Source organism: Salvelinus alpinus, chromosome 24 (genome assembly GCF_045679555.1).
Source record: "Salvelinus alpinus chromosome 24, SLU_Salpinus.1, whole genome shotgun sequence".
Taxonomy (NCBI): domain Eukaryota; kingdom Metazoa; phylum Chordata; class Actinopteri; order Salmoniformes; family Salmonidae; genus Salvelinus; species Salvelinus alpinus.
Window position 1 is genome coordinate 34,041,945 of NC_092109.1, and position 26,684 is coordinate 34,068,628.

The 26,684-nt window shown below is 41.8% G+C and overlaps 4 protein-coding genes across 5 annotated transcripts; 3 read left to right on the forward strand and 1 right to left on the reverse strand.

Moving 5' to 3' along the window:
* LOC139552696 (insulin receptor substrate 2-B-like) lies at positions 1-3,013 on the forward strand. The gene is made up of 2 exons (XM_071364686.1): positions 1-89; positions 183-3,013. Exon 2 carries the CDS (start codon positions 199-201, stop codon positions 2,926-2,928), a length of 2,730 nt encoding a protein of 909 aa, XP_071220787.1. The 5' UTR covers positions 1-89; positions 183-198; the 3' UTR covers positions 2,929-3,013.
* A 1,218-nt stretch (positions 3,014-4,231) lies between these two features.
* Positions 4,232-16,293, reverse strand: LOC139552697 (cysteine protease ATG4A-like). 2 transcript variants are annotated; one of them, XM_071364687.1, is made up of 13 exons: positions 16,208-16,293; positions 15,189-15,299; positions 15,026-15,097; positions 11,268-11,366; positions 7,917-8,018; positions 7,088-7,160; positions 6,792-6,871; positions 6,336-6,571; positions 6,112-6,190; positions 5,853-5,998; positions 5,556-5,612; positions 5,361-5,472; positions 4,232-5,105 (listed from the first exon to the last, which is right to left on the reverse strand). In XM_071364687.1, the coding sequence occupies exons 1-13, from the start codon at positions 16,215-16,217 to the stop codon at positions 5,041-5,043; spliced, it is 1,242 nt and encodes a 413-aa protein (XP_071220788.1). In that variant the 5' UTR covers positions 16,218-16,293; the 3' UTR covers positions 4,232-5,040. The 2 variants fall into 2 exon arrangements, with proteins under 2 accessions (XP_071220788.1, XP_071220789.1); XM_071364688.1 differs by lacking the exon at positions 15,189-15,299 and having other exon boundaries at positions 16,208-16,252.
* A 2,497-nt stretch (positions 16,294-18,790) lies between these two features.
* LOC139552698 (transmembrane protein 185-like) lies at positions 18,791-24,224 on the forward strand. Its single transcript, XM_071364690.1, has 7 exons — positions 18,791-19,166; positions 19,718-19,894; positions 20,054-20,261; positions 20,413-20,496; positions 20,613-20,789; positions 20,929-21,052; positions 21,207-24,224. The coding sequence occupies exons 1-7, from the start codon at positions 19,129-19,131 to the stop codon at positions 21,449-21,451; spliced, it is 1,053 nt and encodes a 350-aa protein (XP_071220791.1). The 5' UTR covers positions 18,791-19,128; the 3' UTR covers positions 21,452-24,224.
* Positions 24,225-24,834: 610 nt separating this feature from the next.
* Positions 24,835-25,647, forward strand: LOC139552700 (protein EOLA1-like). Its single transcript, XM_071364692.1, has 2 exons — positions 24,835-25,228; positions 25,349-25,647. Exons 1-2 carry the CDS (start codon positions 24,970-24,972, stop codon positions 25,561-25,563), a joined length of 474 nt encoding a protein of 157 aa, XP_071220793.1. The 5' UTR covers positions 24,835-24,969; the 3' UTR covers positions 25,564-25,647.
* The last annotated feature ends 1,037 nt before the right edge of the window (positions 25,648-26,684 follow it).

Below are 26,684 nucleotides of genomic sequence, written 5' to 3' on the forward strand. Positions count from 1 at the left end.
AGGAGCATTTAGGGATTTATTCGTTTTTACTGCAATTGCACAGCAAGTGTTGTTTTTATTCGCGAAGTACCTGCTGCTTACCCGAACAGGTAAGGACATGTATTTAAAAATCTAAACATGAAACATGTATGAAGCATGCACAAACTAAGTTACTGAGCACCAATAGTTTTTTGTTTTCGCAGGAATGGCGCTTTGACGATGCCGAAAACACCAGAGAGCAGCGGTATGGATTTAGGAAATGTTTCCCATAGCTGCGATTCACGAGCTCTGAAAGTTACAACATCAACAACATCATCATCATCACCACCACCATCATCTTCCCTCAGCAGCAGTGCTCATCGTCAGCTAGAGGCAGCATCACCACCGCCCCTCCAAGTTCTCCAGTTGAAGAGGCATCATAAGCAGTACTATAGCCATGGCCATAATATGTTACCTAAGAAGAACCCTCTAGATAATACAGTGAGAGAGTTGTCATCATCCTGTGTCTATGAGGTACCTGACTCTGGTGGTGTTTCCCATGACCCGACTGCCTCTGCATCTGCCATGGCCTTAGCTGTCACTACCACAGTTTGCTCTGGTGTTGAGGCTAGAGATGTATGGAAGTCTGGATACCTGAGAAAGATGAAACACAACCACAAGAGATTTTTTGTCTTGAGAGGGCCAAGTGACACAGGCCCCAGCCGCTTGGAGTACTATGATAGTGAGAAGAAATTTAGAAATGGAATGAAATCCGTTTGTAAATCTCCTAGTGCTGTGGGTTCTCCTAAGAAGGTGATTTATCTGTATCAATGTTTCACTGTTAGTAAAAGGGTAGATTCTAAACACAAGCACCTGATAGCCCTGTACACTAAGGATGAGCACTTTGTCATGATAGCGGAGAATGAGGAGGAGCAAGAGGATTGGTACCTGGCTCTGAGTGATCTGGCGATCCAGGAGAAAAAGGAGTACCGGGACGCTGAGGAGTTGGATGATGGATACTGGACCATCTCTCCTGGAGCCATCTTCAAGGAGGTGTGGCAGGTGATTGTAAAGCCCAAAGGTTTAGGACAAACCAAGAACCTGATAGGAGTGTGCCGGCTGTGTCTCTCTGCCAAGACCATTCACCTGGTGAAGATGTGCTCTGAGATGACGTCTGTGAACCTGCCTCTGATGAATGTCCGTCGCTGTGGTCACTCCGAGAGCTTCTTCTTTATGGAGGTGGGCCGCTCGTCCTCCACTGGGCCTGGGGAGATCTGGATGCAGGTAGAATCAGGGGACCCTGTGGTGGCTCAGAACATGCATGAGACAATCCTGGAGGCCATGAGAGCCCTGAGGTCCATCCCCGATTTCAGGCCTCGGAGCAAGAGTCAGTCATTCCCATCAAACCCCTGTGCCGTAGTCACCACACGACGTCAACACCATGGCAACCTCCCACCCAGCCTGACTGGGTTACAGCGCTCTATAAGGGTGGAAACTGTTGTGAGCAAACCGTCCCCACAGAAAAATAAAGGAGATGGAGGCCACAGCCCCAATCGAACTTCTAGCCATGGAGAGGGAACAATGAATCAACTGATCAGCCCAGGGACTGGCACCTTGGCTCTCCGTAATGTCTGCATCAGTAAAAGCCTTGAAGAGAGCCTCAGTCACTGTGCATGCATCTCCACCACCATCAGTGTATCCAGCAGCAGTGGCAATGACTCTGATACACACCCCTGGCCCTCTGACACTTCAGTCTTTGGTTCTTCCAGCGACAGAGGCTCTGATACACACCCCTGGCCCTCGGACACTTCAGTCTTTGGTTCTTCCAGCGACAGAGGCTCTGTCTGCGCTGAGGATTTGTGCTCCAACCCATGTGTCTTTCAGTTGTCCAGGAGTAACACCCCTGACTCACTGTTTAACACCACACTCATTGACGAGAACAGCTTGACTGACTACGTGTCCATGGATTTGCAGGTAACGGCTGTGGCCGGGACTAATCAAGGAGATCGCTGTGATGTGGAAACGTCTAAGCCTGAACATTCCAGACAATACCACCAAACCACCTCATGCACTCCAAAACACGAAAAATACCTCTCATCCAAGCGCCCCTTCCTCCATATCTACAATCAGAGTAAACTCCCAGTGGGGGAAAGTTATATGCCAATGACTTGTGGACCAGGTCCTCATTATACAGATGACATCCCTTCAGATTACAATGTGACCCCCACTCCTCTTCAAACACCTAGTGCTACCATGTTCCCCTCAGACCAGCTGGGGCCCCAGGGCTACATGATAATGCTTCCACGTAGCTGTTCACCAGCAAAGGACAGCCTCAGTGATGTTGATCATTTAGTGTGTGATGAATACATGAACATGTCTCTCGGGAGCCACATGGATGGTCATACACATGGCTCACCGGAGGCTCTTAAGTCCTACAGCTCCTATTCCTCTCTGCCAAGCTCTAACCAGTCTCCCTCACAGAGGAACTGTGAACATGATGACTATGTCTCCATGTGTCATCCTGCAGCACATCACTGCTCTGCAGATGAATGGAACAGTAGAAACCCTCTCTGTAGCTCGCCTCGTCACTCTTCTCATCCAAGCAGTGATGTGCTGCTGAACCTATCAGATGTGCCTGTGTTGAATGTCACTGGTTTGTCCTTGGACCAGCATGGGGTTGAAGATAGTGACCTGCCCACTCAAACTGAGTCTATCCAGATTTCAACAGATCGTCTCAACTACATTGCTCTTTACCTGAGGGATGATCAGTGTGCCACCTGTGATGTCCCTTTGCATACTGATGAGGTCACTTCTCCACTTCCTGCACGTACCAGTCCCAGAGAGAGTGGGTCTGGACCCGGGCTCTACACTGGCATAGACCTCCCCACATCAACAGGACAGACTGCTGCCACCAGACGTTGGCTGTGTTCTTGTCTCCCCTTGTGTATCAATACTGATGACAGTGAGTAAGAGGACAGGTTAAAAAGTGTCAGTGGTGCTTTTGAATCGATTCATTATTGAATCAACCAGATTGTGAATACTCAGCCTTGTTGTTTATAGGATGATAATGATCAAATAAACAAGTTATTTGTACTCAGTGGAATTGTTCATATAAAAAATGTCTGTCATGTTTCTTTACTTTTGGTGGTTGTTGCTAGTCTGGGTACCAGTTCCATGCCTTGTACTCCTTTGCATATGGCACAGAGTACAACAAGTGGGATGTTTTCTCTTAGAAAATATTTGATCTGCACTGTTCAAGTAAATGTTGTCATTTGTTAAAAGTATTTCTTGTTCATAATTGTGTGGTTTGTTCAAGATTGAAATCAGTAGATTTTTTGTGTGAAGTAAAGTGAAAGTTGTGAGTCTTCAGGCAATGTATTGGTTGTCAACTGGAAGGATATACTTTTTGTTGTATAGGCCTGAATTATTTGTATTTTTCATGAATCAAGAGAGGATGTTTTCATTTTCTTTTCACATTTTTCACAGGGCATTTACTGGATCGTTTGCTCTGTACCTGGACGGAAGTCAGCACCTTTGGGTTATGAAAATGTAAAAAAAATGTGCCTTATTTTGTATTTAATTACCATGCCCTGGGCCCATATTCACAAAACATTTATTACGCAAAAACTCTTAAGAAAAAATAAAATGTTTGTTTGTGCAATTCCAGAACAATATTTAAAGATTTTTTCCAATAACCTTTTTGAGGAATAGCAACTTTTCTTAACTTTCTTAAATCTATAGTTAAGGGGAAAATGGCAGTTAAGAAATGTCTTAAAGATTTTGTGAATCTGGGCCCTGGTGATTGCACCCTTTAATGCTTTTATACCATTAATGGATGTAATTATACCATTAAAATATAGCTAATGCTGTTATCCACAGCTTGTCTTCATTTACTGGGCTGGTTGGACAACAGCTAATACTATAACCTTCATAATGCCATTTCCACCACAGAGGTAATAGTTAATGTTCCTTCCTTAGGCTACCATCATCAGTACTTATACAGTGGGGTTACAGGGACAATAACTATCCTATCGTAGTACAATTCATCATTAAGGACTTTTGGAAGATTAGTCCGTAAAAAAGATATCTCTAAACAGAGATCCTAATCAAATCGGTGGACAAGGGTTAGCCGGAAAAAGAGGGAGGGTTAGGTTAATCACAGTAGGAGGTAGTTTTGCTAATGATCACTCCAGGCTCTAGTCTACACATTCCATTTCTACATGACACGTGAGGAACAAGGCACTAAGAGGCAATATCAACCCTGAGGCTCAGCAAAGTGTTGAAATATCTTTATTGTCAGGCATATTTACATGAGTGTTCCACATCCCACACCTTGGGAAAACCCTTACCCTCCCCAACCATTGAACACAAATATATTCCAGAGGCACTTTTCTTAATAAACAAGTTATTAGTTGTATGTTTTGTATTTTAACACTGTCTGCATATTTCTGTCTCCTGGCGTCAGGAGGTAGTGCGTGCTGAGGAAATAGCTTCTTCAGACATATCCTCGTGCCTGTCTTCACCTAGGTCCTTTCCCTGCTGCAGCAGAGGTGTAGTCTCACTGTACATCTTACAGTACAATGCGGTTCATGCATCTGAACGGTCTTCCGTCTCTCTTGTTCATTAAACAAGTCTAACACAGACAAAGAAAGCCTGTTTCATGTAGAGACAACCATGGTCTCTGGCTTTGTTTCCTGGTTACAACATAAAAATTAGACAGTCCAAGCTTGTATTTACTGTATACACCATGTTCCTGACTTCAAATCAAATTTTATTTGTCACATGCGCCAAATACAACAGGTGTAGACCTTACAGTGAAATGCTTACAAGCCCTTAAACAATGCAGTTTAAAAAAGTATTATCCCCCCCAAAATTAAGAAATATAAATAATTTAAAAAAGTAAAAAATAACAAATTCTGTCTCAAGTTGTCTAGGATCTTTCCTAGTTTTTATTGTCTCTTGCTGGGTTGTTAGTGTTTTTTTGGAAAGTGGTAAGCAGTTTGTGCTTGGTGTTTTTCTGAGGCACTTCTACAGCACAGTATGGAACATGGGAGCCAAGGTAATCTACCCAATCACTGCTGCTCACACGTTGAGGATCTCAAACTCCTCTTCAGACTCAAACAGCTTGTCGGTCGATTCGATGAACTCTGTTCGAAAAGAGTACAACAGTAATCAGTTTGACACAACACACTTCATTTTGGTTAGTATGTTTCAGTTGAGTTTAAACACTACATAGGAGTTTCAATGAGGTTCAAGAAATAAATGCACTTCATGTATAGACCTATACTGTCACTTCGAAACAATATAGGGAAATACCAGAGAGTGGAAGCTTGATATTTGCAGCAAGGATTGCTTGTTATTGGTGTAATATTAGTGGATCTGTCTGGTGGGTAAGCTCATACCTGCCCCTGTGGTCTGGACCTCTGGTTTGGTGGGAGGAACGAAGGGGGGCCAGTGGGGCGGGTGATTCTCCACCAGCTCAAACATCCTCAGGTTCCTCTTCATCTGGATCTCCTTAAAAAGGACAACGACATGGGTCTCAACCACCGGACAATATCCATCTACATCCAATTGTGACTTGAGTGGATGACTCTTACCTGCTGGACCAGGTTACACCAACTGTCAAAGTCATCTTCACTCTTACAAAAAAATCCCTTGGGGGGGAAAAAAGACAGAATTTTGATTTGCAATTATGTGGCAAAATCACCACAGTATACAAAATCATCACCACAGTATACAAAATCATCACCACAGTATACAAAATTCCCATTAGAGCAACTTTTTAGAACACACCACCATGCACTTAAAAATCAACTATGAAAACAAGGCCCATGAGATAGGAGGCTCAGTGGTATAACAGGTTGTGGTGGTCGGCGTGTGGGTTCAGCTCTCACCAGGGCCACAGAGGGGTCCAGGTTGGTGATCTTCATGCGACGTGGGCTCCTCAGACAGTGGTAGCTCTGGTCGTCCACTCCACTGCCAGCCTCTGACTCCACGGCTGACTGGGTGGTGTGGGGGTCCAGGTAGATCAGCTCCTCTCCTGGAGGACACAAGAAGGCCTGCTGAACACGGTGGCTAGACAACTCACAGGTTGAGCTCCTTTTGTTACTACCTATTTGGGAACCTTCAGTTCCGGTTTCCTCTTAGACTCACCTACAAAGCCGATGAAGTAATAGGCCAGATTGGGCTTTCCTCCCAGCACACCGCAGGACTGTGGCATTTTAAAACACTCCTGAATGGGACAACACATGGAGTCAGTACAGTATAACAATTTAAAGGCAACAGTAAATGCAGGAATATTGCATAGTAGTTTAGTATCAATTGAATAATAAGAGAAATTCCCAATCCCATCACAGAAAGCATTGATGGCCCAGTACCTTGAGGGCCTGGATGTAGACAGGGTTGATGTGGTTGATTCCCATGCGGAGTGGTATGACCAGCAGTAGGGGTCTCCAGTCAGAATGGGACTGGGAATGTGGACACGTCGTGGCTCTGTTCCCATCCGTGTGAGAACAGGCTTGTTCTGGTGTTTCCCTAGAGGTGAAGGGTTCCTGCCAGCCACAGGGTCTCGGCCGCAATCTGCTCTCACTGCTTGCCTGGCGACACTGCTTCTCTGGAAAGGACATGGAAAGAAAACCTTTGTGTCTTTGGAATCACAGCTTTGTGATTCCGCTTTGTCATTATAGGATACTGTATATAGATTGCTGAGGATTCTTTTTTTTAAATACATTTTAGAATAAGGCTGTAACTTAACAAAATGTGGAAAAGTCAAGGGTTTAGAATACTTTTCCGAATGCACTGTATATATTTAGCAAGTGAGGAAAAAAACGTACTGATGTCCTCGATCACCACGGTGTTGTCCATTGACACATACACAGCAAGAGAATTCCAGTCATCAAATAGCGCAAGTTTCCTGACGAGAGATAATAGGTTTATTTATGCCACAAACTTATTTGTGCTAGAGGTCACAGTACTAACATCTGACAATCAAATATTCTGAAATGAATTAATCTCGGTTACCCAGAAGTACAATTCTCGAAAGTTGTCACTTCCCGTTTACACGTGAATCTGTCCACGAGAGATTAGATATGAATAGATCAGTCTTAAAACATGCATAGAAAATACTTACTTGAGCACTTGTGCAACTGTGTTTGGGCCATACCACTCTCCTACAGACTTTCCTTCACCAACTCCCATCTGAGCTGCAAGTAGAAAAACCCAAAAATGAAAACCAAGCTCATTCCACTTTGATGGGGGTGGGGGCGGGGGCCAAAACAAAATCTGAACTCATCATGGGCGGGCCGCAGTGGCTAGCGGGTCTGCGTACCCATATCCTCACCTTGTGAGCAAAACATTTTAACGGCCCTCTTGACAGCGGAGAGAAAAAGTTTGAGTTAATTTCCTGAATCTACAAATTTTTCCATGGGGCAGAGAAAAAAAGTGTCGTTTTACATCTTATTTCCTGAAATTCTACACCTTTTGCCATAAGTTGGAGAGAAATGTTTGCAGTTTTTAATAAGATATCTGAATGAGAGTGACTAACAAAATCAATGGGGGCTGCCAGGTTGGTAATTCAACTAAGATTACCACAAGTTTAGATAGCTGGCCCCTGGACTAATTTACCAATCTAACAAATGTTAGCTGACATGAACTAATTGAGTGGCTGTCAGTGACTGACATAACAAACAAAAAAATGTTGAAATTGCACCTACTATTCAAACTATTTTTGCAGGCTTACATCCCTGGTTTGTCTTAGCTTCCTTCTAGCCTGTCTAGCCGATCATTGATTCATCATGCTATTTGATGTTCCTTCAAGTTACACATTTTTATTTTTGAGGACAGTCATCCAGAAAATTATAGGAATGTGATAGAAAACACTCTTTCATCTGCTGATTCAGGGTACTGTACGTGTGGTCAGACCAAGGTAAAGGCAGGGTTAGGCTAGGACTCTCTCTTACCCATTTGGTGTATGGAGTAACAGCTGTCTTTCCTATCCAGGAAACAGTGGAGGATACGATGGTACTTCTCCGGCTGTCCTCCCTCTGCCCTCCAACGCCAGGCTACAGCAGGAAAACAGGCCACAATCACTGTGTCATTCCCATACCCTGTCTAATAAAACCCTTTTCTCTTTCTCACTGTTGAATTGATTACATCGTAGAACACATATCATGACCAGATGAATCCTTCACATATAGTGCATTCGGAAAGTATTCAGACACCTTGACTTTTTCCAAATTTTGTTTTTGATTTAATTTTCTAAAATTGATTAAATTGTTTTCCCCCCTCATCTGCACACGATACCCCATAATGACAAAGCAAAAAAAGGTTTAGAATTTTTTTTACATACAGTACCAGTCAAAAGTTTGAACACACCTACTCATTCAAGGGTTTTTCTTTATTTGTACTATTTTCTACACTGTAGAATAGTTGTGAAGACATCAAAACTATGAAATTACACATATGAAATCATGTATTAACCAAAAAAGTGTTAAAAAAACAAAATATATTTGATATGAGATTCTTCAAAGTAGCCACCCTTTGCCTTGATGACAGCTTTACACTCTTGGCATTCTCTTAACCACCTTCACCTGGAATGCTTTTCCAACCATCTTGAAGGAGTTCCCACAAATTCTGAGGACTTGTTGGCTGCTTTTCCTTCACTCTGCGGTCCAACTCATCCCAAACCATCTCGACTGAGTTGAGGTTGGGTGATTGTGGAGGCAAAGTCATCTGATGCAGCACTCCATCACTCTCCTTCTTGGTCAAATAGCCCTTACACAGCCTGGAGGTGTGTTGGGTCATTGTCCTTTTGAAAAACAAATAATAGTCCCCACCAAGCGCAAACCAGATGGGATGGCATATCGCTGCAGAATGCTATGGTAGCCATGCTGGTTAAGTGTGCCTTGAATTCTAAATAAATCACAGACAGTGTCAGCAGCAAAGCACACCTACACCATCACACCTCCTCCTCCATGCTTCACGGTGGGAACCACACATGCGGAGATCCGTTCATCTACTCTACGTCTCACAAAGACACGATGGTTGGAACCAAAATTCTCAAATTTGGACTCAGACCAAAGTACAGATTTCCACCAGTCTAATGTCCATTGCTTGTGTTTCTTGGCCCAAGCAAGTATCTTCTTATTATTTTTGTCCTTTAGTAGTGGTTTCTTTGCAGCAATTCGACCATGAAGGTCTGATTCACGCAGTCTCCTCTGAACAGTTGATGTTGAGATGTGTCTGTTACTTGAACTCTGTGAAGCATTAATTTGGGCTGCAATTTCTGAGGCTGGTAACTCCAATGAACGTATCCTCTATAGCAGAGGTAACTCTGGGTCTTCCTTTCCTGTGGTGGTCCTCATGAGAGACAGTTTCATCATAGCGCTTGATGGTTTTTGTGACTACACTTGAAGAAACTTTCAAAGTTCTTGAAATTTTCCGGATTGACTAACCTTCATGTCTTAAAGTCATAATGGACTGACGTTTCTCTTTGCTCATTTGAACTGTTCTTGCCATAATACGGACTTGGTCTTTTACAAAATAGGGCTATCTTCTGTATACCCACCCTACACAACTGATTGGCTCAAACGCATTAAGAAGGAAATAAATTCCACAATATAACTTTTAACAAGGCACACCTGTTAATTGCAGCCAACAAGTGCTCAGCCAATGTGGGAACTCCTTCAAGACTGTTGGAAAAGCTTTCTAGGTGAAGCTGGTTGAGAGAATGTCAAGAGTGTGCTGTCATCAAGGCAAAGGGTGGCTACTTTGAAGAATTTGTTTAACACTTTTTTGGTTATTACATGATTCCATAAGTGTTATTTCACAGTTTTGATGTCTTCACTATTATTCTACAAATGTAGAAAATAGTATTCAGACCCTTTACTCAGTACTTTCTTAAAGCACTTTTTTTTGGCAGCGATTACAGCCTAGATACTTCTTGGGTATGACGCAACAAGCTTGGCAAACCTGTATTTGTGGAGTTTCTCCCATTCCTCTCTGCAGATCCTCTCAATCTCTGTCAGGTTGGATGGGGAGCATCACTGCACCGCAATTTCAAGGTCTCTCCAGAGATGTTCGATCGGGTTCAAGTCCGGGCACTGGCTGGGCCACTCAAGGACATTCAGAGACTTGTCCCAAAGTCAATCCTGCGCTGTCTTGGCTGTGTGCTTAGGGTTGATGTCCTGTTGGAAGGTGTACCTTTGCCCCAGGTCCTGAGCAGGTTTTCATCAAGAATCTCTGTACTTTGCTCCATTTATCTTTCCCTCGATTCTGACTAGTCTCCCAGTCCCCGCCGCTGAAAAACATCCCCACAGCATGATGCTGCCACCATGCTTTACCGTAGGGATGGTGCCAGGTTTCCTCCAGATGTGACGCTTGGCATTCAGGACAAAGAGTTCAATTTTGGTTTCATGAGACCAGAGAATCTTGTTTCTCATGGTCTGAGAGTCCTTTAGGTGCCTTTTGGCAAAGTCCAAGCGGGCTGTCATGTGCCTTTTACTGAAGAGGGGCTTCCGTCTGGCCACTATACCATAGAGGCCTGATTAATGGAATGCTACAGAGATGGTTGTCCTTCTGGGAGGTTCTCCCATCTCCACAGAGGAACTCTGGAGCTCTGTCAGAGTGACCATCAGGTTCTTGGTCACCTGCCTGACCAAGGCCCTTCTCCCCCGATTGCTCAGTTTGGCCAGGATGCAGCTCTGGGAAGAATCTTAGTGGTTCCAAACTTCTTCCATTTAAGAATGATGGAGGCCACTGTGTTGTTGTGGACCTTCAATGCTGCAGACATTTTTTGGTACCCTTCCCTAGATCTGTGCCTCGACACATTCCTGTCTACGGACAATTCCTTCGACCTCATGGCTTGGTTTTTGCTCTGACATGCACTGTCAACTGTGGGACCTTATATAGACAGGTGTGTGCCTTTCCAAATCACGTCCAATCAATTTAATTTACCACATATGGTAGAAACATCAAGGATGATCAATGAAAACAGGATGTACCTGAGCTCAATTTTGAGTCTCATAGCAAAGGGTCTGAATACTTATGTAAACAAGGCATATGTTGTTGTTTTTTAAATACATTTGCAAACATTTCTAAAAAATAGTTTTCACTTTGTCATGATGGGGTATTGTGTATAGATTGATAAGGGAAAATATATAATTTAATCCATTTTAGAATAAGACTAACGTAACAAAATGTGGAAAAAGTCAAGGGGTCTGAATACTTCCCGAATGCACTGTATAAATACCCCCTTTGCTAATGCAGTTCTATACGTCCCCACCCCATGCATGATCCTGTCCCCTCCTCACCTCGTCCCAACTGTGAGCATACCAGGGCCTGTGCAAGGATCATCTGCCCACAGCGTAGCATGCATCCCCAGCCTGCATCTGAAGAGGGGCCTGTTCCCCCTGGATCAAACCAAGATAGACACTTAAGATTAAGAGCAATTCATTGGTCAATTGCACACAAGGTCCAACCCAAATCTGACTTCCGCTATTAACCCAACTCCTCCAAAAGAGACATGTACATATAGAGGTTTTGGAAAGGTGTGGGTGGCTGCAGGTGACCACGCTTGGCAACCGGGGAGCTGTTGTGTGGGGGGTTAAGTGCCTAGCTCAAAGGCACAATGGCAGGCAATAGCATCTAGGATTTGATACCAGCAACCCTCTGGATGCCAGTTTACTTCCCAAATATTTTTCCTGTCAATCCCGGGATTCTAACTGGCAATCCTCCGGTTGCTGGCTTGCCTCTAACCGCTAGGCTACCTGCCACCCTTAAATGGATACTTTGGGATTTTGGCAATGAGGCCCTTCATCATCTTCTCCAGAGTCAGATGCACTTGTGAATCCTGTTTTTTTTGTCTCTGTGTCCAGTATAAATTAAGTTAGAGGTAGTTCCCTGAACCAATGCTAACTAGTGTTAGCGCAATGACTGGAAGTCTATGGATATCTGCTAGTATTGAAAAGCATGGTAGCAGATAGCGCAATGACTGGAAGTCTATGGGTAACGCTGTTGGCAAGGTTAGGGATACTCACACACAGTGCTTTTAACATAGTGTTTTCAACGTACATATGACATACATGATTACATTGTAGAGGTCGACCGATTAATCGGAATGGCCGATTAATTAGGGCCGATTTCAAGTTTTCATAACAATCTGAAATCGGTATTTTCTAATATTTTATTTTTAAAAAATACATATTTTTTAACACCTTTATTTAACTAGGCAAGTCAGTTAAGAACACAGTCTTATTTTCAATGACGGCCTAGGAAAGGTGGGTTAACTGCCTTGTTCAGGGGCAGAACGACAGAATTTTACCTTGTCAGCTCGGGGATTCAATCTTGCAACCTTACAGTTAACTAGTCCAACACTCTAACCACCTGCCTCTCATTGCACTCCACGAGGAGCCTGCCTGTTATGTGAATGCAGTAAGAAGCCAAGGTAAGTCACTAGCTAGCATTAAACTTATCTTATGAAAAACAATCAATCAATCATAATCACTAGTTAACTACACATGGTTGATGATATTACTAGTTTATCTAGCGTGTCCTGCGTTGCATATAATCGATGCGGTGCGCATTCGCGAAAAAGGTACCTAACCATAAACATCAATGCCTTTCTTAAAATCACTACACAAGTATATATTTTTTAAACCTGCATATTTAGTTAATATTGCCTGCTAACATTAATTTCTTTGTGTCACTTCTCTTGCAACAGAGTCAGGGTATATGCAGCAGTTTGGGCCGCCTGGCTCGTTGCGAACTGTGTGAAGATTATTTCTTCCTAACAAAAACAGCCAACTTCGCCAAACGGGAGATGATATAACAAAAGCGCATTTGCGAAAAAAATCACAATCGTTGCACGACTGTACCTATCCATAAACATCAATGCCTTTCTTAAAACAGAAGTATATATTTTTAAACCTGCATATTTAGCTAAAAGAAATCCAGGTTAGCAGGCAATATTAACCAGGTGAAATTGTGTCACTTCTCTTGCGTTCATTGCACGCAGAGTCAGGGTATATGCAACAGTTTGGGCCGCCTGGCTCGTTGCGAACTAATTTGCCAGAATTTTACGTAATTATGACATAACATTGAAGGTTGTGCAATGTAACAGGAATATTTAGACTTATGGATGCCACCCGTTAGATAAAATACGGAACGGTTCCGTATTTCACTAAAATAATAAATGTTTTGTTTTCGAGATGATAGTTTCCGGATTCGACCATATTAATGACCTAAGTCTCGTATTTCTGTGTGTTATTATGTTATAATTAAGTCTATGATTTGATAGAGCAGTCTGTCTGAGTGATGGTAGGCACCAGCAGGCTCGTAAGCATTCATTCAAACAGCACTTTCGTGCGTTTTGCCAGCAGCTCTGCTGTTTATGACTTCAAGCCTATCAACTCCCGAGATTAGGCTGGTGTAACCGATGTGAAATGGCTAGCTAGTTAGCGGGGTGCGCACTAATAGCGTTTCAAACGTCACTCGCTCTGAGACTTGGAGTAGTTGTTCTCCTTGCTCTGCATGGGTAACGCTGCTTCGAGGGTGGCTGTTGTCAATGTGTTCCTCGTTCGAGCCCAGGTAGGAGCGAGGAGAGGGACGGAAGCTATACTGTTACACTGGCAATAAAGTGCCTATAAGAACATCCAATAGTCAAAGGTATTTGAAATAAAAATGGTATAGAGAGAAATAGTCCTATAATAACTACAACCTAAAACCTCTTTCCTGGGAATATTGAAGACTCATGTTAAAAGGAACCACCAGCTTTCATATGTTCTCATGTTCTGAGCAAGGAACTTAAACGTTAGCTTTCTTACATGGCACATATTGCACTTTTACTTTCTTCTCCAACACTTTGTTTTTGCATTATTTAAACCAAATTGAACATGTTTCATTATTTATTTGAGGCTAAATTGATTTTATTGATGTATTATATTAAGTTAAAATAAGTGTTCATTCAGTATTGTTGTAATTGTCATTATTACAAATAGATTTTTTTTTTTAAACGTCCGATTAATCGGTATTGGCTTTTTTTGGTCCTCCAATAATCAGTATGGGTATCGGCATTGAAAAATCATAATCGGTCGACCTCTATTACATTGTGCATGTTCATTTATACAATAATTATTATTCAACATGTCCTCAACTGGGATTTGAACTCACAACCTGCCATGCCACCATATGTCTGTGTCAGGTGTCAGTTAATCTGACTATTCTCATCATTGACTTTACTTACTTATTTCAGCAATTAAATTACATTTTGTATAGTGGTCTAACATTGGTGGGGCATATTAACCTGTTTTAATGATACTCCTGAATCACTATGATCAATAAAATATTTGTATAATTATTATTGTATATATATGAACATACACAACGTAATCATGTTTGGCAAAGTGTGTAAAATATGCAAGTTGAAAACACTATGTTAAAAGCACTGTGTGTGTGTGAATATCCCTAACCTTGCCAACAGACCAAAATATTTTTGAATGAATCAGTGGTTCACCAATCAGGAGCTTGATGGGCTTGGCAACACTAACAAGGCATGATGTGTAATGAAACAAACATTTTTGGAGAAAGTTTCTTTGGGACCATCCTGATACCAGATACACAGAAATGTTCTTGCAACATTCCCATGAAACGTGTCTAGAACATTAATATCTTACATTCTAAGAACATGAAACCATGTTCTGTGTATGTTTTGTGGGACGTTGACGGAATATTCTCCTAACCCTCAGAAAACTGGACACAGGAATGTTCTTTCAAAGTCCCATAAAACACATCTAGAACAGTATTGTTGCATATTCTGAGAACATTGTAACCATGTTCTAGATAAGTTCTGCTTGATATTACGGGAACGTTCTCCTAACTTTTAACACCAAAACATTATAAAAACGTTCACAGAAGGATGTTGCCAACATAGATAGAATATACCCCTAACTCACGGAAAACTGGACACTCAAACATTAGGGGAACATTACAAAAACATTCTCTCTCTCTCCATAGAATTGTTAGCTGGGTAGCCAACAATCAGATTTACATAACATCTGCCCGTTTCACTCACCTATGGGAGAGAATTTCTTCCTGTAGGTAAACCATAACCGCGAGTGGACGTCTGATAGTAGCTCCGTCTTTCCTGTGAACACAACATGAAAGACTGTCATGCCTTCATTCAGTTTCCCCCCACATATACATCACAATATGACTGCTAGAAGATGCCAGTCTACCTGTTTTAGCATTGTAACACTCTCCTAAAACCCACACAGGTTCATCTGTGTCAGGCAAGTCTTCAAGGAACTCCGAAAACACGTTTATCTGGTTTTCATACTTGGCTAATACTTCAACGAGAAATGGAAAAGGGGAGACATGAAAAAAACTTGTCAAGAAACATACATGATGTGAGATAAACTATATTAACTAGTGTTACACCATTTTTTCATATGCGGTGATAGCTGCAATTTGACATTATAATTTAGGTTCGCTGAATTATTTGTAATTGCCAGATCACACACACACAATAATGTAGGTTGTACATAGCCAGCAGATCCAACCCACTTTTTTACAGCGGCACTAGGGTCGAAACAGGCTTCCTGTGTACATTAAGACCCCCGAAAGCAGTGCGATAAATGTCTCAGGAATCGTACCGTTGTATTCAGAATTATCCCATTATCTAAGTTAAACCAAGAAGATTAAACGACTGCTAGTTTAATAGTAGTCGTTCAATCTTCTCAGTGTAACAGTTGGGTTAATGGGACAATTCGAAGTACAACGCAGTTCTCATTCCTGGATTGAGATATTTTTCCCGAGATATTTCTGGCACCAGCGTCTTAATCTACACAGGAAGCCTGTCTGACCTTAGTGCATTTCTAAGCAAGCAGGTCGGATCTACTGGCTAGGTTGAACTACTACAGTACAATACTGTATGTGACCAAATTATATAACATCCTTACTCACTCTGGGAAAACAAATCTCATCCCACTTCAGAAAAGCATGAAGTACTTTTCACTGACAATGCCCTGCTTTCAAAATGTTATGAAAGCCGCCGGGTAGACAATTAAGCAAAACAGGCCACCAAAGAAACAATGCAATGGCTAAACTTGTACATCAGCCATGGTCGGTTGTAACGACCAACATCTATAGAAAATACATTTTTGGCCCAATGGCAGCACGATTTGTCAATGCATGTAAGGGACTAAGTGAAAGGCGCACAATATGTGAATAAAGTATTCTTTTTAGTGGCTATTACCTGCCTCCATCCTACGGCTGTCATCGGTGAAAACACCTATCTGAAGCTAGCCACAATAACGATTAGCCACAATAGTGGAATTTGCGGTTAGCCTTCAAAATAACAGTCCCTAATTTAAAGCGATGCAAATGGATACAAATATTAGAATCATGCAATATTTGGACTAGATCATGCTAAACAAGGTTGGAATGTTGTTATATAAATTCAACAAAATACAATAATTAGTTAATTTGACAAAACAAAAGTCAAAATCAGCTGAAATCGCACTGTGTATGTATTATATCTCAGAATTGCATTGGGGACATGAATATACGTCACTGTACAGCCTTACCAATGGATTGTGGATCAATCAAATTGAGTATCAGTCTACTCAGTGACACCCACAGAGCACAACTGTGAAGAGATTACACAAATATTAGCGTCGTAATTGCCAGACTCTGAAACCACTGTGAAATGAGCCACATTAAGCTTACCAGTTAACCTACTATGTGTATTGGACATTCATATTGCAAAAAAAGTACTGTATTGAGACCATGTTGCATACCTGATAAAGCAATGAGGCCTCTATCCAATAGTCAAGATCAAGTTGAAGACAGTTGTCAACCATGATTATGGTTAATCCTGAATGAATTGTGAACAATGATAAGTGAGAAAGTTACAAAGGTATACATTTCATACCCCCTCCAAAAAAGGCTAACCTTCCATTATTGTAATGGTGAGAGGTTAGCATGTCTTGGGGGCACGGGACGCTGCTGAGGGGAGGACAGCTCATAATAATGACTGGAATAGTGCAAATTGAATTTTTTTATTTTATCTTTACTTAACTAGGCAAGTCAGTTAAGAACAAATTCTTATTTTCAATGACAGCCTAGGAACAGTGGGTTCAGCCTTGTTCAGGAGCAGAACGACAGATTTTTCCTTGTCGGCTCGGGGATTCAATCTTGCAACCTTTCAGTAACTAGTCCAACACTCTAACCACTAGGCTACCTGCCGCCCCAGAATACCTGGACACCATGTATTTAAAGTATTTGATACCATTCCACCTATGCTAAAATGCTAAAACAGCCATTATCACGAGCCGAATGAAGGTGCCACCAACCTCATGTGCTTGGGGGTATGATATTTTTATGTCTGTAACTTTGTCACTCATCATTATTCACAATTCATTCATTAATCATGGTAGTGTCCACATTAATGTAGAAGTGTTTAGAAACATGTTCTATTTTTATTTACAATAAAAGTTACTCCAAAATGACACAATACATGTATTTACCATTCATTTCTATTGTAAATAATCTGAAACACAACCAAAACAAACAGCAAATGCTTCCAACAAGTTTGTAGAACATGTAATCATTGCGTGCTATGAAAATGGGACCAAATAACATTTGTTTTTGTACTTTAATACACGTCTAAGTGAATTTGTACCAATACTTTTGGTCCCCTAAAATGGGGGGACTATGTACAAAATGTTCTGTAATTTCTAAACGGTTCACCCAATATGGAAGAAAATACCCTCAAATTAAAGCTGACAGTCTGCACTTTAACCTCATAGTCCTTTTATAATTTCAAAGTCATCCAAAGTGCTGGTGCACAGAGCCTAAACAACAACAACATTGTCACTGTCCCAATACTTGGAGCGCACTGTAAGTATGCTCCAAACGCAATTCTGAAGTCTAATACATCCACAGTGCGACTTCAGGTGATTTGTAAATGTTTTGTTAAATTAACAAATTATTGTTTTTTGTTTAATTTATATAACAACATTTCAACTTTGTTTAGCATTATGTAGCCCCAATATGGCATGATTCCACTATTTGTATCCATTTGCGTCACTTTCAATGAAGGACTTTATTTTGAAGCTGAACCGCAAATTCCACAGTTGGGGCTGGCTAATCCTTATAGTGGCTAGCTTCACATAAGTGGTAAATGGCAGGATACAAACGTACAGGATTACCTCTTGGGTAATGGAGTTCAAATGTGTTTGTCATCCATGACAAATAACATGAACCATTATAAACTACATCAACCAAAAACATAACGAAACCAAGCTGGTGTTTCCAGATATCAAAACATTACATGGTACTCTGGTTTTTGTATTTTTTTCACCAATTGATAAATAATTCTTATGGGATAATTTGCTAGAGATATCTCTTCCCCATACGTAAAATATACATGTGCATTGTCTTGATCCTGTAAAACATCCGCCTATTATATTTCTGCGTGGGGTTACACTGTCTATGGCTACAATGTATTATTCAGCAAACTGTAACGTTTTTGTGTCAGTCATAATCTCTCATGGACAGATTCTCATGGACATGAAACGGCGAAATGACACACTTTAACGAAATAATTGTACTTCAGGGTAACCAAGATGATGTCAATCAGAAAAAAAATAGAATATTTGTTTTATGTCAATCAGAATATACCATTGTGGGTTTGTTCGACATTGCAGGCGACAGTGCAGGCGACTGCTGACTGACTGATCTACAAACCACCTTGCATCATAAATAACAACTCATTATTATTTGTAGATCAGTCAGTCACAATTTACCCATGATACATCATGGTTGTTATGCTTTCGTTCTTATGATACCTCAGTGTCTCGAACACGGCAACTAGCGGGCTGTATGGCTCATTGAGCTACAAAGCTAGCTACATTTGTTGCCAGTGGTAGTAGCACAGACCGTTTCTAAACCTGTACTGTCTTTGGCAGTTAGCCTACTACTTTTGTACACGATGCTGACCCCCTAGTGCCAGGCACTTAACAACACTACCATGGATATTCCGTCTGCGTCTACGTGAACCGCGATAGAGGGCTAGTAAGCAAGCAAGCTAACTTTTTGCCTGATTAAAAACATCCTCTTGATGCGTGATTGCATTAATACAAATAATGGTTTAGACGATTATAAGCTATAGTCATGAATCTTCGGGGATTCTTCCAAGATTTCAACCCCAGGTAACGCAAAGTGCAATATAACGTCTCTACGGCTATGCTAACTAACGACGTTAGAGCTAGCCAGCATATCTGTGTTGGAAAGCGCCTAGCCAGATAACGTTAGCTAGTTAGACAGTCAATGACTGAATAGTAGTAGGCAATCTGAACCGGTGAATCATGACAGAACGAACTAACTAGCTAACATCTAACGTTAACTAAACGTCGTTAGCTAGCAGCTTCGGTAACTGGTAAGGTCAGCTAACTATTATATTGGGGAAGAACAGCATAAGCTAGCAAGTTAACGTTAGCTATTTTAGCAAATGTTGTTGGCTTGCTATCCAGCCCTGTCGTGTGTTGCTGTCAGTCGTTTTGTATTAGTTAGTTAGTTATTGCATGCCAGCTAGCTAGATAACTAACCAACTGAATGGCCTAAATGGCTAACTCCACATAGTTCAGTTTCCTTGATCTGGAATAGCATTGGGGGGCGCATTTTTGTACCAATGATGATGAGTAGCAAGCTAAATTGATTGCTGAATAGATTAATGGGGATAATTGTTTTTCTCCTCATTTAGTAAATTCCTCATCTATGCCTGCCTGCTGCTGTTTTCGGTTCTGCTGTCGCTGCGTCTGGATGGCATCATCCAATGGAGTTATTGGGCTGTCTTTGCCCCCATATGGCTATGGAAGCTCACGGTCATCATCGGTGCCTCAGTGGGCACAGGCGTCTGGGCCCACAACCCACAGTACAGGTGGGCTTTTTAAACAAAAATGCTTTACTCTTTTGTAGTTTTTTTTTTGTCAGTGTGGCTGTCTTATCAATATCAAATTGTCCTAATGAGAAAGCTGTCCGGTTGCGATAGCTATCACTGCTGACTAGTATGTCTTATCTTACTGTGCCTGTCATGCAGGGCTGAGGGTGAAACCTGTGTGGAGTTCAAGGCCATGCTGATTGCTGTTGGGATCCACCTGCTCCTACTCACCTTTGAGGTGCTGGTGTGTGACCGTGTGGAGAGGGGCACTCACTTCTGGCTGCTGGTCTTCATGCCCCTCTTCTTTGTCTCACCTGTCTCTGTTGCAGCCTGTGTGTGGGGCTTCCGGCATGATCGCTCTCTAGAGGTCAGTCTGGCATTATATCAGTCATAAGGATATTATTCTTCTCAAATAGTCTATTTAGGCTAGATATCGGTGAATATAGTATACTTGTCTACATCCCTTGTTCTCCCTCTTCACCCGTTTACTCTGTTCTTCCTATCTCTCTTTGTATCAGTTGGAGATCTTGTGCTCGGTCAATATTCTTCAGTTTATCTTCATTGCCCTGCGACTAGATAAAATCATCAGTTGGCCTTGGCTGGTAAGAGAACAACCTGCCTAATATCTAGGTGGGAATTTAGTACAACTTTTACAGCGAGTTGTAAAATATATGTTGACATTATTTGTATTTTATTTTTTTCATGTTATTTTGTTCAGGTTGTCTGTGTGCCACTGTGGATCGTCATGTCCTTCCTGTGCCTTGTGGTACTCTACTACATTGTGTGGTCAGTGCTCTTTCTGCGGTCTATGGACCTCATTGCAGAGCAACGGCGTACTCACATCACCATGGCGATCAGCTGGATGACAATCGTTGTACCCTTGCTAACTTTTGAGGTATGTGGTCATGTCATCCATCCTTCAGCTACTATTGTGGTCAGAGAGCTGCAGAAGGTCAGAAGTTGGGAAAGTAATCTTTTTTTTTTTTGCCCTGTTTGCCTTGTTTTTATTGTTCTCTCCGTCGTTGGCTCTTCAGATCCTGTTGGTCCATAAATTGGATGGCCACTACGGCTCCAGCTATGTGTCAGTATTCGTGCCTCTCTGGCTATCCCTGGTGACTCTGATGGCCACGACCTTTGGCCAGAAAGGAGGCAACCACTGTGAGTTACTCCTCGACGGTGATAGCGGTGCAACAGAAATAATTGTCATATTGAGGCAGTGTTCCTTTTTATTTTTCTGAGAATGCAGTCAGTGTAACTCCTCAAATATTTCTCCAAACTATTTGTTTTAACTGGTATTCCTCTTTTCTAACAGGGTGGTTTGGCATCCGAAAAGACTTCTGCCAGTTTCTTCTTGAGCTCTTTCCCTTCCTGCGGGAGTATGGGAACGTTTCCTACGACCTGCACCACGAGGACGCTGAGGTGTCCGTGGAGATGCCTGCACACGACCCGCCAAAAATAGCCCCCATGTTCCGCAAAAAGACTGGTGTGGTGATCACACAGAGCCCAGGGAAGTACTTTGTGCCTCCTCCAAAACTGTGCATTGACATGCCTGACTAAATTAAAGCTTTGCAACAACTGCTCTAGAGCTTTGATGGACTTCACATGCACCAGACAGCTGTGGTGCACTGACCACCCATTTAAAGAAGAGGCAGAAGAGCATAGTTTCCATGTGGCTCACTCCTAGTGAGCAGTGGGACTGGAATTCGGACCGGACTTTTTAGCAAAAACTAAAAACCATGGCAGAGTTTGTGGAACAAAAGGTACGGTAACACTTTATTTGGATAGTCCATCTGTAGATGCTGTACACACAATCAGTAACATTTCAACTATGTACTAACCTTAACCCTAGACCTTATTCTAACCCTAACTGTAACAAGCAGTTGCTTATCAACAGATAGTTTGTTAATAGTAGGGATTAACTGTCCCGGGAACATACATCACATTTCCCGAAAAGATTTACATTAAATTTAATGACCAGACCTGGGAAATAACAAAAAAAAATCCCCAATGTTGCACTAATGCAATTCCACAAAATACACGTGCAGCAGCTGATTAGCAAAAAATTAAATAGCACATTATCCAAACAGGTTGTTGCATGGAAGCCTTTAGCCTAGCATATTTACTAAATACAAAGACGCCATAAATTCAAAGCACATGCATAATTGACACTGCCAGACTTGCACACTCGACCCGAATGCAGTTAAACCCTACAGTATAGCCTATAAAATAATGTGTGACTCTTAAGACAGTCACAAATTTGATAGGCCTATGCACAATTCACTACATAGGCATCTCTGTCACAATTCAGAGGCACGAGGGAAAATTGTATCTTCTCCTGTCTTAGAGCCGGGGCAATTTTTCTATCCAGTCCCAGTCCCAATCCCACTGAAACTCAAAATTCTGACCTTATTCTGTAATCCATAGGTTGCATTATCAAAGGATGTCTTTCACCTATGCATGTCAAAATAATGCAATAATATTTCCCCCGCTTCTCTGCGGGGTCTCGTCCTTGCTGCCCATATGAGAGTTTCGGTAGAGAATGTGTGAACAACAAACGGCATGAGAGTAGATATGGACATCTTTTAAACACAGTTGGTCCCCGTTAAGATACTTTATGTTAAATGATTTCCACTCTTCATCTCCCTGTTATTCATGAGCTTTTCTGCTATATAATCATCAACTCGATTTTGCCAAACATAGGACATGTTCTGTCATTCGTTGGAGTTTATCTAGCAAGTTTAGCAAGTTTGACTTTGGTTTGACTGACGTTACAAATGTTGCGTGATTCGACAACGCTGTACTCTCTGTGCGCCCTGAATGCACTCTGTCGAGACTAGCCTACTTCTGAAATGCGCTGAATTAATTGAGGAACATGACAACACTGAATTTATGAATGGCCTGTTTCGCAGTTACACTATCATTACTAAATATCAGTTTAATTTGCTCTGAAATCTTTAAATAGTGACGCATCCAAGCCGACAAGGTGGCACAGTAACCATGTCTTGGTTTAAAACCCTTTAAATGGACACTTCTGGTTTTTGCGGTGTTCCCCGGGACTCTAGGGATAAATATGAATTATTCTCGATATTTAAACTTGGTAGATTTTCGGGAAAATATGAAGCTGGTAGTATGAACATCTTTAGAGCATCTACAGATGGACTATCCTGACTATCCAGATAAAGTGTGACCAAAGGCACTCTTATATCATGGTGAGTTTTTCTATTGTTTTGACAGTGGAACAAGAAGAAGATCCTTTTCATTTATGTGATATGATATACTGTACAGTACTTTTTATTTCCCTTGTGATGTTTTGGCCAACAAAATCTCCAAAGAGATTTTAATATTCAGATGTCTTTCACATGATTCCAGTTAAACATTTACATTACATTTAAGTCATTTAGCAGACGCTCTTATCCAGAGCGACTTACAAATATGCGTGTCAGAAGCTAGCAAATTTCCCAAACCCTGAATCTTTGCATCAACGCTTGGATGATACTGAATGGATGATACTGTACCATGATCATGCTTATTGGCTAACTGTTTTAAATCTAAGATTAGCTTGCTACTTGGGGATATTTTCTTTTGTTTTATTAAATAATTTAACACTTTGTAACATTTGTTGTAATATAGTAGTGTATGATATAGGATTATACCCTAATACACGTGTATTTGGATAGTTTTGCGTTCTTGAGGTCTTGTCCTGTGTATTTAAGTTACTCAACAACCTTGTCCCTCTAGCAACCCTTTTTATATGGCAGGATGACATCATTGTTGCGCCTAGTAGTTGACCTTTGCTGTTACCATAATGAATCTGATTCAGAGTGCACAACTTCACCTCGAAGTTCCTACTAGCGTGTGCTGTTTTTTTAGTTAAACCTGAGTATTCTGGGTAAACCACCAGCCTGCCTCTTCTACCTTGCCAGGTCTGCATTGGGTGATGAGTAAAGGAGAACCTGCAGTGCTACTTCTATATCATTTTACCTGTGTAAAATGCTTTCTTGGTGAAATTCTCACCTTAACAGAAAATGGTACCCCCCCCATTCCCCTTTGAACTTCTAACATATCCCATTGTTTGTTTTGTCTGTGTTCTGTGACCACTCTGTCGGCTGGCCTGAGAGTTAAGCATTACTTATTTGAAAACACATTTTTGACTGGGGATGGACCAATGGTATACTTTCCTCTCTATTGTACCTTGTTTCTTACCCTCCGCCATACAATATAGCTATTTTTTTTCTTCTGGAAAGCACTTTAATACAAATGTTAAATATATATACTTGCTCCAAGTGGCTGATAACTAACCAATAACAAACAATAAAGTTATTTAAAATTGTATCTGGTCATCATTTCCTTGTCTTGTCAAATGCATTAACCTTTATTTCAAATTGAAAGAATACTTTTTGGAAATAATTGTCTGTTTTAGCATTGTATACTTGATTGCTGATCGGTTGCAATTTACAGCGAAAGGGATACTTCTGGATTTTGGCAATGAGGCTCTTTATCTACTTCCCCAGAGTCCGATGAACTCGTGGATACCATTTTTAAGTATGTGTCCAGTATGAATGGAGTTATTTTCGCGAGCCAATGCTAACTAGCGTTAGCGCAATGACTGGACGTCTACGGACGTAGAATGCTAGCTATTATGGAATGAATGGATTCCTTGGACTTGTCAGTCACTAGATGGCACTATGCTCCCATTCTAAACATTTTGGAACTCTCATTACCTTCCTGAGACGTTTTTGTTGGATTTAAACAGGAAGTGTCTATAGTTAGTCTTGTAGCTCAAAATTACATTTACGGTTCCGTCAAGGATTTGTAGAGTTAATTGCATTTGTTATACCAAGGTCTCTAGACAAAAGTCAACCATTGTTACTTACAATTTCAGTCGGATACATGTAGCCAGCCAGTCAGCCAGAGATTAGTGCGACACAAGCGCAGAACCTACAAAAGGGGTCGATTGACTGCGCGATTATGATGAGTGCAACAGCCATTTGTACTTACTAGCGTGGTATCTTACGAGTGGTTTAGAGTGATAAAATATCTAGCATCTGGTTGTAACATATTCACGTTGGGTGAAGATGACATTACAAGTGGGTTGCCTATCATTCAGGCAGCCGTACGCGGGGTTAGTACTTAATGGTGTAAAAAGTATTGAGACACGTTGGCGCCCCTTGTTGTCCGCAATGGAAAACTGCACTCTAGCTATTCATATTGCGCAGAAGGACTGGGAGGGCGACCAGTGGAGAGACATGCTCACCAATACACTTGGAATGAGCCATATGCAAATAGAGGAGCTTCTGGCTTCAGGTGACAGATTCGGCCGTGGAGTCGTGGCAGGTAAAACAGTACTTTTGAATGACTTAGCAAGTTGGGAAGGAGGACATACACAGCACATCTCATGCTTGGTTTAAACTAGAGTTGATGAATATCCAACCCCCTGTCATTTCCTTGTTTCAGGCTTGGTGGAGGTGGGGGAGACTTGGTGCTGCTCTGACAATGTGCCAGAGGAGGATCTGAGGGAGCTGGAGAAGGCAGCAGTGCTCACTGGGCTCACAGAGAAACACCTCACACAGCTGTCAAACCCACGCTGGCTCAAGGAACCCCTTTATGCCAGAGGTCACAAAGACATTTGGACAGTGGACATCCCAGTACAATTACTGCCATCTGCGTAGAGTAGTTGTAAAATAATGTATACTAACACGTTTCTAGAGATGACACACGAGCTTTAAGGTGGAATAAATTACCAATGGACTGCATTGTGAATGTGATTGTATATCCTGCATGTCTAAAACTCTTATATTGACCCCATAACTTTGTTGCAATAGGCATTTATTATTCATTTAAATCTGTCTGCAGGGAGAATGGGAGGTAAGGCAATCATTAGAGCTCTGTGAGGTGAAGCCCTGGGGGTAAAAGAGGGTGGGGGTGCCATTCCTGCCATCACTAGTTGTAGACCGAAGGTGGTCATGTGGGTCTGGTGCTGGGCTTGACAAGATGCTTGGGAATTCCTCTGAATCTGCAACTCCCCAGACATCTCTTTGAGGACAGAGATCAGCTTGGGTAGTAAGCCCGTGCTGCGGCTGCTGGAGCTGCTGCTGTCATCACTCCGCTCAGCCTCCTGGGCTGGAGTGCAGACGTCTGGGGCCAACGACATGGCTGCAGTGCTTAGGAGTGGAGCTCTGCAGTTCAGCCTAGTCAGAGTTGCGTTGCCTGTGTCTGCCAAGCTTGGACTATGCTGGGGGCCAGCGCTGTTACTCAACTTCTCCCTCCTGTGCCAAGCCTCGTGCATTTCAGCAGCACACATCTCTTCATTTGGGGTAGGAGATGTTTGAGTCCTTGGCAGAAATTGGGATTGGAGTAGTATTGTAACAGGCAAGGTAAAAAATCAGTGTCATTCAATTAAGTCACATGTCAAAATGTAGGCCTCAGAAACCACCACAACACCATTTGATATTCATAACAAAGGTGCCTTTGACGTGCATGCTTTGTATTCCTCAGCAATAAAGGTGCTTAGTGAAGTCGATCTCTCGATACCAGGGAAAGTTATTTTAAAGCCATAGATGTTGAGTTGGTGCATAAAACTCTTCAAGACAGTCGTTTGAAAGATTTTGGGTGGTTCAGTGCGTTTCAGCACCTCCGACGTGAACAGCTACTCGTCTATCACTATGTACATTCCGGTCTGGTCCCATTTGATATGATTCTATAATATTGCTCTCTACGATGGTCCACATTCTTTTCGGTAATGAAATGTAGTACAAGTTGGCATCCACCGGTGCATTTTGAGTCTGAGCAG